Below are 15,558 nucleotides of genomic sequence, written 5' to 3'. Positions count from 1 at the left end.
TTCGCACAGTCTGACATATTAATAATCATGATCATGGTCAGCGGGGACGGGGACATGTGTTGTCGTAGGCAGTACTTACTGTAGTACTGTAGTACGTACTAGGCAGGAGTGCAGGGGATAGATTGTCACGGAGTGGCTCCTAGGGGGCATTCTAGGAGCCAAACCGCTGCGCTACCGGCAAAAGACTAGGATACGAAGCCAACGGCTTCGTACTGCTCTCGCTTATATAGCTTCTTGCCACGCCGTCACATAGATTAGGTAGATATATAGCTGTGCTTATTTATTTCTGGAGATATAAGGATTTGGATGTCTGTCTGAACAAGTTTTTTTTTATTCTCATAAACATCTCAAGATACCTTAACACCCTTACTAAAGCAACTCCCTCCTTACCTACCTACCTACTTTTAACTATGAAATCCTAACTACTTGGAACTCACGCTCAGCACTGTCCTCGCTGGCGGAGGAGATCCGCGCGGCCGCGAAAGATGCCGGGAAGAACACGGCGCCCAGCGTGCTCGCGCTGGATCTAGACGTGACGGATCCGGGGAGCGTGGATGATGCGAGAGGGTCGTGAAGGAGGCGTTCCCAGATGGAAGGCTAGATGTCCTGGTCAACAACGCGGGGTATCTGGAGAAGTGAGCGCCGATCGGGGAGGGCGATCCGGACGAGTGGTGGCGCAGTTGGGAGGTCAACATCAAGGGACCGTATCTCGTCACGAGGGCGTTTCTCCCGCTGCTGCTGCTGAAACACGACGACGGTCTCAAGACGGTCGTGAATATCAGCTGTATCGGCGCACGGCGTCTCCGCGTACCAGACGGCCAAGTTCGCCCTGCTGCGCTTCACCGAGTTCCTGCAGGTTGAATATGGTCTCAGTAGCGGACTTGTCGCCTACGCGCTCCACCCGGGCGGTGTCCCGACCGATCTGGCGCTGGGCATGCCGCGGGATCGGCATGCCGTGTTGGTCGATACGCCCGAGCTGGCGGGGCATACGATTGTGTTTCTGACGCGGGAGAGGAGGGAGTGGTTGGCGGGGGAGGTATGTCAGCTGTAATTGGGATATGGGGGAGCTGTTGGGGAAGAGGGAGGAGATTGTGAGAGGGGATCTGTTGAAGGTGAGGATGGCGGTGCAGAGTTTCCAGTAGATGCAGCATAGGGGAGGTAGGGGGTAGATGTGAGGCTGTTGTGGTATCAACTGGCTGTTAAAGTATATAAATTCAAAAAGTACTTGTCTCTATAGAAGGTTCTCAGCCCGTGGAGTTCTTCCCCGCCGGTGCACGGGCACCCCACGGAGATAGGGAGCACGGGGTGAAGCATAGGGCCAGAAGGATGACTGTGCGCGTGGAGGGTGTCCTTTACCGGAACTTCCATGCTAGATCAATATGGTGGTCAGCTACATGTAGCAAGAGCATTTGCTTCATTTCATGTTATTTAGATATCGCAGCGGAAAGAGATCATCCTGCTTTAGACGCAGGCACATCCAATCAACACAGAAGACAGACAAACATCCAAACTGGGCGACGGCAACCGCTCGAATGTTCCGCGCAACAAAGAACGCCATGCATGAAACGCTATTACGCAAAAGAAAGAAAAAGGCTTCCCGAGGATAGCAGGCGACGGAGAGCTTTCCCGCGGGAAACCGGCGGGCGCTTATCGTTTATCAGCGCGCAGCTCCTGGCGCGCGCGGTATCGTCCTGTAACGCAGCGTATCGCCGGGTCCAGACTGCGCGCTCGGACGGAAAGCGCAGCCCCTGATTGGACCGCGGGCGGCATTATCGCGGGCGGTCTCACGTGCTCCGCTCTCCCGGCCGACAGACGGCCCGCCGCCCGTGACAATACCGTAATCCGGCGGGCTTGCGCTCCTCGGACTGATACAGCAGGCGGGATGCATCATAACGACGGTCCTCATCACACAACATCTCGTCCTTCTGTCTCTTCTCTCCTTTTCGTGTCACACCAGCTCCTGTTCGGCCCCTTGATTCCTCCTGGATGTGTTGCGGTTCCTAGGCGCTGCGCTGCATCGTCCACCTGCGTCTGTCGTCATTGGCATACTTGCCTCTCGAACTCCGCTCAGCATGGCAGCGACCTGGTCCGCTCTTCGAGCGGGCGGCCGCCAGCTGTCCCGCTATCCTAGACTTCGATCGACTCCTCTGCGAGCGTCGTCCCTCTCTCCCTTGAACACCTGCCGCCGGTGCCTGCAGCTGGCGCAGCAGCAGATCCCTTCGTCCCGCCGCACCGTCTACACGAGCTCCCCCTCCGAACATGGCACCTCCCAGCCGCGGGACCTCTTCCAGCCCCTCGATACCTTCCCCCGCCGTCACATCGGCCCGTCCCCCGAGGCGGCGGAGCAGATGCTGGCTGCCCTCGACCCCCCGGCGGCCACCCTGGATGAGTTCGTCCAGCAGGTCGTGCCCCCGGACGTCATGTCCAAGAAGGACCTGACCGTGACCGCCCCCGGCGCCGCCAACAAGCTATACCGGGACCATGTGCACGGTGGTGTGGGAGAGACGGACATGCTGAAGCTGCTGGAGACCTACCGCCAGCAGATCAAGGCGACGGGCAAGTCATACATCGGCGCCGGCTACTACCCGACCATCGTGCCGCCCGTCATCCTCAGAAACGTGTTGGAGAACCCGGCGTGGTACACCAGCTACACCCCCTACCAGCCCGAGATCAGCCAGGGCCGTCTCGAGTCGCTGCTGAACTTCCAGACGCTGACCGCGGACCTGACGGGGCTGCCCGTCGCCAATGCGTCGGTGCTGGACGAGGCCACCGCGGCCGCTGAGGCCATGACCATGTCCCTGGCCACCCTCCCGCTGCCCAGGCAGAAGAAGCCGGGCAAGGTGTTCGTCGTGTCGCATCTCTGCCACCCGCAGACGATTGCCGTCATGCGGTCGCGCGCGGAAGGGTTTGGCATCAAGCTGGAGATCGGTGACATCCTGGCCGACGACTTCAAGCTCGTCCGGGAGCAGGGCGACAACCTGATCGGTGTCCTCGCGCAGTACCCCGACACGGAGGGCGGTATCTTCGACTTCACCGCTCTGGGCAACACCATCCACGAGCTGGGCGGCACGTTCAGCGTGGCCACGGATCTGCTGGCCCTGACGGTGCTGAAGGCCCCCGGAGAGTTCGGCGCTGATATCGCGTTCGGAAGCGCCCAAAGACTGGGTGTCCCGATGGGCTTTGGAGGACCGCACGCCGCCTTCTTTGCCTGCGCCGACAAGTACAAGCGCAAGATCCCCGGCCGCATTGTCGGCATCTCCAAGGACCGGCTGGGCAACCGTGCCCTGAGACTGGCTCTGCAGACCCGAGAGCAGCACATCCGCCGTGAAAAGGCGACCAGCAACATCTGCACGGCGCAAGCCCTGCTTGCCAACATGAGTGCCATGTACGCCGTGTACCACGGCCCCAAGGGGCTGAAGAACATTGCCCAGAGGATCATGGCGATGACGGCCCTTCTGCGCGAGAAGCTGCTGGAACTGGGCTACGAGGTGCCCGTCAAGAGCAACACTCCGGACGGTGGTGTACTGTTCGACACGATTGCGGTTCAGATGCCCAGCGGTGATGACGCTGATGCTGTTATGAAGGCCGGCTATGCGGAAGGTCTGTATTTCCGCAGACTGGCCCCTACGACGATCGGTATCTCCTTGGATGAGACGGTTGGACGTGATGAGGTCGCTACCATCCTTCGGCCGTTCGGAGCACGCTCGCCCAAGGGCGACGTCCAGCTGGAAGAGGAGCTCGGAGTCGTCGATGTTCCCACCAGCCTGGAGCGCACATCGCCTTACCTGACCCACCCGGTCTTCAACAGCTATCACTCCGAGACCGAGATGCTGCGATACATCCACCACCTCGAGTCGAAGGACCTCTCGCTGGCGCACTCGATGATCCCGCTGGGCTCGTGCACCATGAAGCTGAACGCGACCACCGAGATGATCCCGATCTCGTGGCCCGAGTTCTCCCAGATCCACCCGTTCACGCCGACGGAGGTGGTCACCGGCTACACCCAGCTCATCGAAGACGTCGAGCGGCAGCTGGCGGACATCACCGGCATGGCGGAGGTGACCGTGCAGCCGAACTCGGGCGCGCAGGGTGAATTCACCGGCCTCCGGGTCATCAAGAAGTACCAGGAGGCGCACGGCGGGGCGAACCGGAACGTCTGTCTGATCCCCGTGTCCGCCCACGGAACGAACCCCGCCAGCGCGGCCATGGCCGGCATGCGCGTGGTCTCCATCAAGTGCGACACCAAGACCGGCAACCTCGACATTGACGATCTGAAGGCCAAGTGCGAGAAGTACAAGGACGAGCTGGCTGCGATCATGGTGACGTATCCCAGCACGTTCGGTGTGTACGAGCCGGGTATCAAGGAGGTCTGCCAGATCGTGCACCAGTACGGCGGCCTGGTCTACATGGACGGTGCGAACATGAACGCGCAGATCGGACTCTGCTCTCCCGGAGAGATTGGGGCCGACGTCTGCCATCTGAACCTGCACAAGACCTTCTGCATCCCGCACGGCGGCGGTGGACCGGGCGTCGGTCCCATCGGTGTCGCTGAGCATCTGCGCCCCTTCCTGCCATCCCACCCCGCCAGCGAGTATCTCCGCGCCAAGCGGCAGGAATCCGCCTCTCCGCCCGTCAGCGCGGCTCCGTGGGGCAGCGCCAGCCTGCTGCCGATCACGTTCAACTACATCAACATGATGGGCGCCAAGGGACTCACGCACGCGACCAAGATCACGCTGCTCAACGCCAACTACATCCTCTCGCGGCTCAAGGAGCACTACCCGATCCTCTACACGAACGAGAACGGCCGGTGCGCGCACGAGTTCATCCTGGACGTGCGCCGGTTCAAGGAGACCAGCGGCGTCGAGGCGATCGACATCGCCAAGCGGCTGCAGGACTACGGGTTCCACGCACCGACCATGTCGTGGCCCGTGGCGAACACTCTGATGATCGAGCCGACCGAGTCGGAGAGCAAGGCGGAGCTGGACCGGTTCTGCGACGCGCTGATCTCGATCCGGCGGGAGATCGCGGAGATCGAGAGCGGGGCGCAGCCGCGCGAGGGCAACGTGCTGAAGATGGCGCCGCACACGCAGCGGGATCTGCTGACGAGCGCGTGGGACCGGCCGTACTCGCGGGAGAAGGCGGCGTACCCGCTGCCGTGGCTGCTGGAGAAGAAGTTCTGGCCCAGTGTGACCCGGGTCGACGATGGTAAGTCTGAGTCCATTGTATGGTCGAGATATAGCTAACAGCGCGCAGCCTTTGGTGACCAGAACCTGTTCTGCACGTGCGGGCCGGTGGATGCCACCGAGTGATTGATACCCATGTTTCATGTGTTACGACTGCTTCAACCGACTTCAACACCTAATGAGTTTGTGTATTAGCGATTCCGTGATTCAACATTCGATAGACTGGGCGTTTTTCTCTCTGTCCGCGGGTACTTAACGTACCTTGCATCTGTCTAAAACATCTTTCGGGAAAAGCTTGCATTTCGGTACTAGACCAGTCGATCTGGATTAATGAAAAGTGTGCAGTAGCATGTCATGTTGAACTTCCTGGCTCCTCCCGTTCCTCTTAGCCAGGTACGGCCATGCGATGGACGTTCAGGCTCTCCTGACGCGTCTCACCTGCTGCGAGCCTGCCAGTCGTAGTCTGGATTGTAGAGAAGTCCAAGTTGGGTAGATTAGATAAGTGTCAAGTGTGTGCCAGACCGGCTGTGGATGGTCAACGGCTGACTCAGCAGATCGGAGCCGGCCGACGTCCAGCGGGGAAAGCCTCCGTCCAACGTGTCTGTTCCATCCTGGGTAAAACCAACGCAGCGGACAGATAGCCCAGTGGATGATAGGTATCTGACACGATCGTCGGATTCCGGGCGGTTTGCGGTGTGCGGAGATCTTGTGCTGCCATATCGTACTGATAGGTCGATCGAGCTGTTCCTGCGGGGACCATCCATACACCTGGCAACCTAGATCGTCGTGCCATCTACGGAGACTACTAGTATACATACACATAACATGCTCTAGGTCAGGTCCCTGACCTACCTAGGTACAGCACTTTCTGCCATTCTTCTTCCTCTCTGCCTACCTAATCTACCAAGTATACCTCCCTAACCCGATAGTACCTCCCTACACATCCAATGCCTACATACACCCTCTTCCACGGCACCTTCATCCACCTCCCCCGCTCTCCCCCCCCCGCATCTTCAGATCCAGGCTCCAAACACAAACACGCCCTCTCGATCCATCACGGCGTGCTGTGGGTGTCTGTCGCGGATGGGCGGATCGGGGGGTGTCAGTGGGGGGTGAAGAGGGCGGAGTTGGAGCGGTGGGTGGAGAGGAGGGGTTGGGTTTGGGTTCAACAGGATGATCACGATGGTGAGAAGGAGGAGGGTGGCGGTGATGTGGTGAGAGTCAGAGTCGTCTGCGCGAGGGAGGAGAGGAATGAGTTCTTTTTTCCGGGGTTTGTTGGTATGCCTACTGTTCATGGTAGGTTTTATGGCTTGTATCGATTGATGCTAACCAACAGACACCCACATCCACGCCGCGCAGTACCCCAACACCGGCCTCTTCGGCTCCTCCACCCTCCTCGACTGGCTCGAGACGTACACCTTTCCCCTGGAGAGCTCGTTCGGTGACAGCAACACCAAGACCGCCCACACGGCCTACACCAGAGTCATCTCCCGCACCCTCGCCAACGGCACCACCTGCGCCGCGTACTATGCCACCATCCACGTCCCCGCCACCAACCTCCTCGCGTCGCTCTGCCTCCGCCGCGGCCAGCGCGCCTTCGTCGGCCGCGTCTGCATGGACGACCCGCGCTTCTGCCCCAGTTACTACCGCGACGCGTCGCCCGAGGAGTCGGTTGCCGCGACGGAGGCGACGGTCAAGCATGTCAGGGGCATCGATCCGGAGGGGAGGCTCGTCGCGCCGATCGTGACGCCGCGGTTCGCGCCGACGTGTACGACCACGGCGATGGCGAAGTTGGGGGAGTTGGCTGCTTCTGGTGGTGGCGGTGGTGAGCAGCCGCTACGCATCCAGACACACATCTCAGAGAATAGGGACGAAGTCTCTCTCGTACGGGACCTTTTCCCAGACTCACCCACCTACGCGGCCGTCTACGACCGATACAACCTTCTCACCCCGCGCACGATCCTCGCGCACGCGGTCCATCTGACGCCCCCAGAACGCGCCCTCATCCGCGCCCGAAAATCCAAAATCTCCCACTGCCCCGCGTCCAACTCCGCCCTGGGCTCGGGGCTCTGTCCCGTCCGGACCCTGCTCGACGACGGCATCACCGTCGGTCTGGGCACGGACGTGTCGGGCGGGTACAGTCCCAGCATGCTCGAGGCTGTCAGGCAGGCGTGTCTCGTCTCGAGGTTGGTCAGTTACAGCGCCGAACGGCAAACCGGCCGGGAGAGCCTCAGCGTCGAGGAGGCCCTGTACCTCGCGACGCGGGGCGGGGCCGAGTGCGTCGACCTGGCGGACCAAATCGGCGGGTTCGATGTCGGGATGTGTTTCGATGCGCAGCTCATCGCGTTGGGCGGGGTGAGCCCTACCACCGACGGGGATGGCGACGGGGACCTGGATGATGACGACGGGAGTGTCGGGAACGTCGACATCTTCGGGTGGGAGTCGTGGGAGGAGAAGATCCACAAGTGGGTGTGGAGCGGGGATGATCGGAATGTGAAGGCCGTGTGGGTGAATGGGCGGGAGGTGCATCGGCGGAAGGAAGTTGGAAGTTGGTAATTTAGTGATATATAACATATAATATTATAAAGAAAAGACTTGTGAAATATCGTATATACTATCGTATACTATCATTATCAACAAGAAAAGAAGGCAAAAAAAGAAAGGAAAAAAGTTGCAAATGCCTGACAGATAGCAGAGAGCACTCGGATCAACATGGCTTTTTTTGGTTGTTTTGTTTTCCGTCCTTCAATTAATTTAATCAATAAATCAGAAGATTCCGTTCAGCTTAGCTGAGCTCAGCTCAGCTCATACATGTTTCGCTTCTTTTCATGTTCCGTATTCCATAAATTGTGAGGTCCAGATGACTCGTAACAAGTAAGTAACTAGATAAACAGATAGATGGGTATATGCCATCATCTCAAATCATATCATAAAAAAAAAGATTCAGACAAAGGAAACAAACGCCACACACTTCATTCAGTTTCCAGCCACCGCGGAGCCGCGTTTAGTCTTCAGAAGAATACAACCGGATCAGCACACCACGGTCATGTGACATGGTCAGCGTCGACACCAGCACCGGGTCATCGCCGACATGCGGGTCCGCGTTCTCCAGCGTGTCGAAGTGCTGCATGAGCTTGACGAGCGTGTAGCTGGCTTCGGTGAGGGCGTATTGTTCTGTTCATCCATCATTTTCAATGTCAGTGTCGATGTTAGTATGACAAGAAATCAGGGGGGACAGGAGGAAATGAAATGGGAGGAATCGGGGGGGGAATGCTCACGTCCCAAACAGATCCTCGGCCCCCCGTTGAAGGGGAGATACTCCCATCCGCGCTTGGCGTTCTCCTCCCACCGCTCGGGGCGGAACACGTGCGCGTCCTCCCCCCACAGGTCCTTCCGCCGGTGCATCGCGAAGACGTTGTACCCGACGAGCGTGTCCTTCTTCACGTACACGGGGGCCCTCTGGTCCGGGCCGCCGCCGACGGGGAGCGAAGTGTTGACCATCGCGACGCGGAAGTTGAGCGGGACGGGGGGATAGAGGCGGAGGGCTGTAGGAGAGTTAGCTGGTTGTATCTTTAGGTTAGCCAGAGCTGTTTGGCTATACGATACTTTCGTTTAGAACGTATCGTAGGTACGGGATGTCCTTGAGCTTGGCGTGCGTGATGTCTGCTACCGGGCGCCTGCTGTCGCCGAACTCGCCGATGACGATCTGCCGCAGTTTCTGCCAGACGTTGGGATGGCGGGCCAGGAGGTAAAAGGTCGAGCTGAGCAGGCTGGCCGTCGTGTCGCGGCCCGCGAGGAGGATGTTGAGCAGGTTGTCCCGGAGGACCTTTGGATCCTGGGTCTCGGCCGCGAGAGCCTGAAGAAAGATGTACCGGGTATTCTCCTGCTTCTCCTGCCGGTTTTTGCTTCTAGACTCGAGCGCCAGTCGCACGTAGTTGTCGACCAGGTCGTGCACCTTCTTGATCGCCCCGCGGTACCTCCGCGGGTTGACCGCCCAGTAGAGATCCTGCGCCCGCGACCGCGCGGCCAGGTAATCCTGCGCCAGGTTGAAGGCCTCTGCGAATCCCTGCGCGCCGCCGGTCGACTTTTCCAGCACGCTCGGAGCGGAGGAAGAAGACGGGGGCAGCAGGGACCCGACCGATTCCCCGAAGAGGAAATGGGTCGCGGAGTCCATGGTCAGGCAGTAGAACAGTGTCTGGATGTCGAACCCGGACCGATCCTTGGGCAGCATGTCGATCAAGCGGGAGACATGGTCATCCAGAAGGGCCAGATCGGCCACCTGACGGAGTCAGCCCGCTTCACAACACAACACAGGGGTCGGGATCATGGCACACACACCTGGTCCTTGGTGAACTGAGGCCGCAGAAGCGCGCGCGCATGCGACCAGCCGGCCCCGTCCAACGTGAAGATGCCGTCGCCCAGCAGCGGATAGAACTCGCGGTGTCGGGTGCCCAGGCCGAAGTCGTTGAACTGCGTGGCCAGGAGCGCCTTGAGGTTCTCCGGCTCGATGGTCATGACCATGGTGCGGCCGAAGAGGTTGGCCGTGAAGGTCGTCCCGTTCAGCTGGTACTGCTCCAGCAGGTAGTACAGCCACCGTTTCTCCCTGACCGACCTGGCCATCCTGAGGAAGCCCGGGATGCCGAGGAAGCCGTTGGCGGCCCTCCGCGGGGGTTGACAGCCCAAGGCCCGCGCATTTTTGCGCTGGTGGAAGAACTGCTGGATGGCGCGGAGGACGGCGAACGTCGCATAGAGCGCAACGGCGATGAGAAGCACGGGAGCAAGCATCCCGGCGATATCCAGGTCGTTAGATGGTAAGGTATCTACTGTCGAAAAGGTCTATGCGGGGAGCGGAGGCTATATCGAGACGTTGAGAACCGAGAGCCGACGTTTAGGGCTGCATGTGACGGGCCTCCGCTCGGGTCTCGGAGCCCGGAAACGGCTGTTTCCGCCCGTTCTCTCCACCTTTCCCGAGTCCCGATGCTCGTGGCCACACAGTGGGAATATGATCAGAGCATTAGATTCAACAATCAAAACAGATAGCCAAAAGCAGCAAATCTGCTATGCCCTCCTTCCTGACAAAATAATCTCTTTTCTAGCTGTCTACACTTTTGGTTTTGTTGTTGATTCTTCTCCTTGTTGTAAGAAGGGATCGATCGCGCAAAATTCTCAACCGATACAAGCTGCTACTATCTGCGCACTACATGTAGATAAGATATCAGCCGTTAGAAGTTCTATTTAGATTGGACAACCTTGCTGAATCCTGCAAAAGCTCCCATGGAACATGCATCCATGGATAGATCTTATATACTACGGGTATCACCCGGGCCGAGATTGTTCCGGAACTACCCCGCGGACTTCCACCAGTCTGTGCGACACCAATCCATCGTTGATAAACCACATCGCAAAGGGGTTTCTCCTATAGGCGCCTTCTCCAAACCTTCTACTCGAACTCAGCATTCAGCTCTGAACTGCTACGGAAAGGATCTGCACCGCTGATATCACAGCCAGATCGTATCGTGCCCCACTCCCCGCCCGCTTGCGGAAATTTGAAATGCCACGCGCGAAAGTTAGCTCGTCTCTCCGCACGTCCTTGAAACGCGGCAACGTTTCCGTGGAGGCCTCCCTGACCAGAATCCAGCGATGGCAAGCGTCACGCTCTCATTGTCATGGAATAGAGTCAGATCCGTCTACCCCTGATGAGCTAGCGTTGGATGGAATACCGCAGGAGGTTTGGACGCCTTCCAAAATGCGAAGTCGACAATCCCGCGCGCGATCCTCAGCCGTCACCAGCTGAGCAGCTCCAAAGATGCTTGGGATCCCGAGGCGGTAGATGTCGCCCTCCATTGAACTACAGCTATCAGATAATAAGATTCGACCGCCCATGACACCAGCATCAATGCCGACATACCGGGTGCTGCTATACAATGAGATGCATGATCTGCACTGTTGCTCAGCCGTCTTTTTTGACCTGTGCCGCGTGGCTTGTTTCCATGCATCCCGTTAGATATCTGATGTCCTATGGAGATCTGCGGATCGGCTAGGTTTTGTGCGTCATAGCATTGTTGAATCCTGTTCAATGGAAAGTTTACCGGTGCCGTGGATATTACTATATATTCGCGGTTCAGAATTGTGTCAAAGGGAGAGCTTTGCTCAACAATCCCAAACACTTGGTCATCAGTTCTTTCCGCAACCAGGTCCCCCTACCTACCCAGTCTCGTCTTGTCATATCATCCGTCAACATGTCTACAATGGTGAGTAGTACAAAAGGCTACAGGAGGAAAGAACTTCTAGCTAATTGTTGTTGTTCTTGAAGCGCATTACAATCAGATGCGCCGAGCCAGTTGATTTCTCCGATGCGGCCCAGTAGGAGCCCCGTAGAGTCTTTATCTACTGGCTGGATCGAAACTCATATCTTGACAGACGTCCTGAAGACGCTATTCAGAATCTTGGAGGCACTGACATCCAAGAACTTCCTGCACCTCGTGTATTCCCTCCATGGTTCATCTACCTGTATGGTTACTCCCTTTTCCACTCCGCTATGCCATATAGACTCAGGCTTATACCCTCCTACCAGGGCCACCTTTGAGGGCAGCAGCACTGTTGAAGTGAGCAATGTACTACAGAATCAGCTTCCTTTTCCTTCAATTGTGAGTGTCGAAGAAGCGTAAAATATATGAAGAGGAGGCAGCTTGGGAGGATATCTATCTACCGGTCCGAGTTGAGAGATGCTTGCTCCCGTGCCCGCTTTGCGAGATGGAGTATGTACAGCAATTCCTCATTCTCGGTCACAGATTACGTGAGATACCTGTTTGGCAGATGTTTTCGTTCAGCACATCTGAGGCGGTGAACCTTTCAATTGTACTAGATGAGCTTTGACGAACCTAGGGATCCAAAATTTTCCTCCCTTTGCGGCCGTTTATTGGACATCGGTGCTTTCGTTATCTGCTTCGGCGAAGAAGCGGACCGTAGGGGTGTAGGTAAGCGAAGGGAATTCTAGTCGTAGCTACCCACTCCGGCGAAGATAATACCTGATCCAAGGAACCGAAGGGAGTAGACATTCTGCATTCTCTATTGGTAAAGAAGCTGGTTGAACTATATCTACATGACGCCAACCACTTCTGGCTAAAATGTTCTCTGAATCCTCGTCCGCATCGGCAGAACTAGGTAGGTCGGAATGAGGGGAGAGTGAATCGGGGGCCTGCCCCAGCCCAGCCCACTACACTGGAACTTTAGAATTCTGGCTGCTCTTAGGACGTCTTGCCTGTCCTGCTGGATCCAAGACTGCTGTTGCCGCAATCTGAGGACGTTCTCCGCGACCGCTCCACCACTGATCTGAAATTCGAACCAATGTACCTCCCGGGAGCTGAAATCGGTTTCCAAGAATGCTGTAGGATAGGCTGGAATAGCTTTTAAGTATCATGTGGCATGCACGGTTCTGGCGGTCGGCCCGTCAACAGCATACTGGAGGTGTCTCCACATACCTTAAATTCCAGAGTCAAAAGTTAAACTTACAGATATCACCTCGAACTGCCCGTATATACCTATATAAGATAGAGAAATGATAAGATTTCACTACCCCAAGAGATTACTTTCTAACCTTACGACTTGCACTTGTGCAGTGTGTCCATTCCGCCCTCAGGCGTCTCTGTGGGTCTGCCTGGAGTCATTAATCCTGCACCATGACATAGCTTCCCACCCCACATTAGGCAGATGCCAACTCAGAACGCACTTCATCTACTGCACGGTACAATAATTCCTTAATCTTTTTGTTCTTCATCATGATCAGAGCTCTCTACATCTTTCTATTCTGCCTGTTTGGTCTTCTCTTGTCAGCTCGACCTGTCAACATGCCTGCGCTGGTTAGTTAGCCCATACTTGAAGATCCCATATACCAGGTACCTGCTGCTCCGGTTAAACGAGAGACTAATCTTGATTTTTCTTAAAAAGGAAATCGTGATCAAAAACACCGACCCGAATAATTTCGACCCCGATGGAATGTCCGTATTATATATATACCATGGTCATATAAATTCTCTATACTCAGTTGCTAACGGATCTATCTATCTCTACAGCGCATCTAAAAAGGCCATCGAGGAAATCGGGGGCACCGACGTCGCTGATTACGTTCCACAGCACACGGACCCGCCGACCTGGGTATTCGTGTATGAGTCCATGTTCCCTTTTGAAATACGCATACGTGACTCGAGCTGATCAATTACTTTTTTTTTTCTTCTGTAGGGCCAAATTCGAAAACAAGACCGCCGATGACGTGAAGAACGAACTGCGGCCCCCTTTTCCTTCGGTCGTAGAAGTGAATCAATTGGGCGGTTAGGTTAGGTTAGGGGAGGTTGTTCGCTGAACACCGGTTCTAAGGGGGACAAGGCAAGGACAAGTTTTTGGAGGTTTTGGGCCTGCAGTATAGTTTATAGTCTAGGGAGACAGAACTTGTTGGCGAAGAAAAAAATGCGCTCCTCTGCTCTAGATCTAAGTACCTCTATATGGCGACTGAATGGCAGCTTCAGGTCCTGCTGGCTCGGGAGATACTCGGGGTTTGCCTGCCAACGATGGGAAGAAGATAATTCCAGAGCATTACCATTCTCACGTCATCTAGATCATCTGCCTGAGGCCATATAAATAAGCATAATCATGAGATTCAGTTGGCAGAAAGGCTGACCTGACCGCATCCGGGTGGCCAAAATACAGTAGGTATTTTGTACTGCACATAATGTACATGCTCTGCCAGGAGTCCCTTTATTTATTATTAACCCCTTCGCTGTTAAAATGTTCATTTTAGTTTGTCTTTTTTTTTCGCATTTTTCAATTGAAGTGTGCTTATCAGCTGAAACACTCACTGCTGTCTGGCAGAATATGTGCAATTTCCTAAAACAGTGATATTATCACTAAAGCAGTAAGGGATCTGACCAATGAGGACCGGTTTCCTCAAAACATGCTATAATGAACATTTTAACAGTAAATGGGATTAGGAAGAAGCGCGCCTCTTGAACATCCCCAGCCATTTCTACACCATAATCTTCAACAAGTAGGCCACGCAAAATATCTTTGATATACTTGGTTACTGACTGATTTAGGGATATCTGTCAAAAGCTCAACAACCTACCATCTCTTAAGGGGTTTCCAAATGTTCCAACATAGAGAACCCCACTTGAACCCCTCACTAGAAAGTCAAATGTACAGATTCAGCCAGCAACTGGGTATAGGAGCCACTGGAGGAACATACAGAAGAGACATGTTCTATTCTCTTTTTTGGACTACAGTAAAGATCTGCACTGCTGAGTGTCTTTTCCAGGCTGCTCTTCTTTCAAGTCTTGGCTCTTTCTTCAGCTCTAGGTAGGTACATATAGCAATATCACCACATCACTAGGTGCATGGATTAGGTAGGTAGGTAGTCATACATAACAAACGCCCACTCGAACACCTCATCCAAAAAGTTAAATGTGCAGTGTGTGTGTGACATCACCTCATTGCTGCGGCATTCCCTCATCCATTGCAGACCGCATTGGGTACTCCTCAAGGATATCATGCATTTAGGTAGATATGATGTACAGTACCATATCACCGAAGCTAGGGTCTGCATTTTCTCCGTTCCAATTGCGCAACTGCCTCCCCGACCTGGTTGCAGAGACTAAAAACTTAAAATGCTTAGGATATTGGCCTCATCTGCTAACTGTTAGGGCAGTTCGTGCAATCTAAGCATATCTGTGAACCAAAAAAATACAGCTGCAATACAAAAACGATAGGAGGCCATGGCATGTAATTGTACCTAGGCGATGCTCGGGCGCTGTCAGCCTGTTTCTGGCGCAGAATCTCCCTCCATCCACAAACATGCTCAAACACCCCCCTAACCCCCCACTAAAATACAGGCATAAACTTTGCCGGCACCACACGGCTAGTCTTGGTTTTTCTCTAAAGAAAAAAAAAGAGATCTCATTCGAAAACAAGAAATCACCCTACACTGCACCCGCGTATAAGTCCTGAAGACTTTTATACCTGGTCAAACAAACTCACCTCTCTCTCCACAGAGATATCCTGGAAGCCATCTTGAGTATTGGGGGCAATGTTCTCCATACGTATTCCGAAGGTGCTACACCGGTTGCACGCATGTAAGAGTGGGATTGTTGCACGCTATCACATGAAAGTCAAGCTTATATATATATATTATTTTGAATTTCCGCTTACCAGTGCTGACTTTCCTGACAAGACAGCTGATGATGTGAGGAAGCACATCCCTTGTCATATGACAGAGTATAGAATTATGAAATACAATACCCTTACCAGTGCCAACTTTAATGACAAGACAGTTAATAGTATAAGAGATAAATTGTGCATCCTTTCTTATATAATAGAGTATGAGATT

At 55.0% G+C, this 15,558-nt stretch overlaps 6 protein-coding genes across 6 annotated transcripts; 4 read left to right on the top strand and 2 right to left on the bottom strand.

Annotated features, from left to right (window-relative positions):
• Window positions 1–597: 597 nt before the first annotated feature.
• Window positions 598–988, bottom strand: VTN00DRAFT_2931 (uncharacterized protein; the record flags this gene model as incomplete). Its single annotated transcript, XM_069429192.1, has 2 exons — window positions 598–759; window positions 812–988. The coding sequence occupies 2 exons, from the start codon at window positions 986–988 to the stop codon at window positions 598–600; spliced, it is 339 nt and encodes a 112-aa protein (XP_069283343.1).
• A 1,084-nt stretch (window positions 989–2,072) lies between these two features.
• VTN00DRAFT_2930 (uncharacterized protein) lies at window positions 2,073–5,309 on the top strand (the record flags this gene model as incomplete). Its single annotated transcript, XM_069429191.1, has 2 exons — window positions 2,073–5,205; window positions 5,254–5,309. The coding sequence occupies 2 exons, from the start codon at window positions 2,073–2,075 to the stop codon at window positions 5,307–5,309; spliced, it is 3,189 nt and encodes a 1,062-aa protein (XP_069283342.1).
• An 821-nt stretch (window positions 5,310–6,130) lies between these two features.
• On the top strand, window positions 6,131–7,739 carry VTN00DRAFT_2929 (uncharacterized protein; the record flags this gene model as incomplete). Its single annotated transcript, XM_069429189.1, has 2 exons — window positions 6,131–6,461; window positions 6,520–7,739. 2 exons carry the CDS (start codon window positions 6,131–6,133, stop codon window positions 7,737–7,739), a joined length of 1,551 nt encoding a protein of 516 aa, XP_069283341.1.
• A 448-nt stretch (window positions 7,740–8,187) lies between these two features.
• Window positions 8,188–9,968, bottom strand: VTN00DRAFT_2928 (uncharacterized protein; the record flags this gene model as incomplete). Its single annotated transcript, XM_069429188.1, has 4 exons — window positions 8,188–8,357; window positions 8,462–8,728; window positions 8,790–9,462; window positions 9,522–9,968. The coding sequence occupies 4 exons, from the start codon at window positions 9,966–9,968 to the stop codon at window positions 8,188–8,190; spliced, it is 1,557 nt and encodes a 518-aa protein (XP_069283340.1).
• Window positions 9,969–11,422: 1,454 nt separating this feature from the next.
• VTN00DRAFT_2927 (uncharacterized protein) lies at window positions 11,423–11,851 on the top strand (the record flags this gene model as incomplete). The annotated part of the gene is made up of 4 exons (XM_069429187.1): window positions 11,423–11,434; window positions 11,497–11,546; window positions 11,604–11,693; window positions 11,758–11,851. 4 exons carry the CDS (start codon window positions 11,423–11,425, stop codon window positions 11,849–11,851), a joined length of 246 nt encoding a protein of 81 aa, XP_069283339.1.
• Window positions 11,852–13,030: 1,179 nt separating this feature from the next.
• VTN00DRAFT_2926 (uncharacterized protein) lies at window positions 13,031–13,515 on the top strand (the record flags this gene model as incomplete). The annotated part of the gene is made up of 4 exons (XM_069429186.1): window positions 13,031–13,042; window positions 13,131–13,180; window positions 13,256–13,345; window positions 13,422–13,515. The coding sequence occupies 4 exons, from the start codon at window positions 13,031–13,033 to the stop codon at window positions 13,513–13,515; spliced, it is 246 nt and encodes an 81-aa protein (XP_069283338.1).
• Window positions 13,516–15,558: the final 2,043 nt, after the last annotated feature.

Source organism: Thermoascus crustaceus (assembly GCF_041956765.1).
Source record: "Thermoascus crustaceus strain CBS 181.67 unplaced genomic scaffold VTN00scaffold_11, whole genome shotgun sequence".
In the NCBI taxonomy this organism is placed as follows: Eukaryota; Fungi; Ascomycota; class Eurotiomycetes; order Eurotiales; family Thermoascaceae; genus Thermoascus; species Thermoascus crustaceus.
The sequence above is the reverse complement of the archived record's forward strand: the minus strand, read 5'-3'. Positions and strand labels throughout refer to the sequence as shown.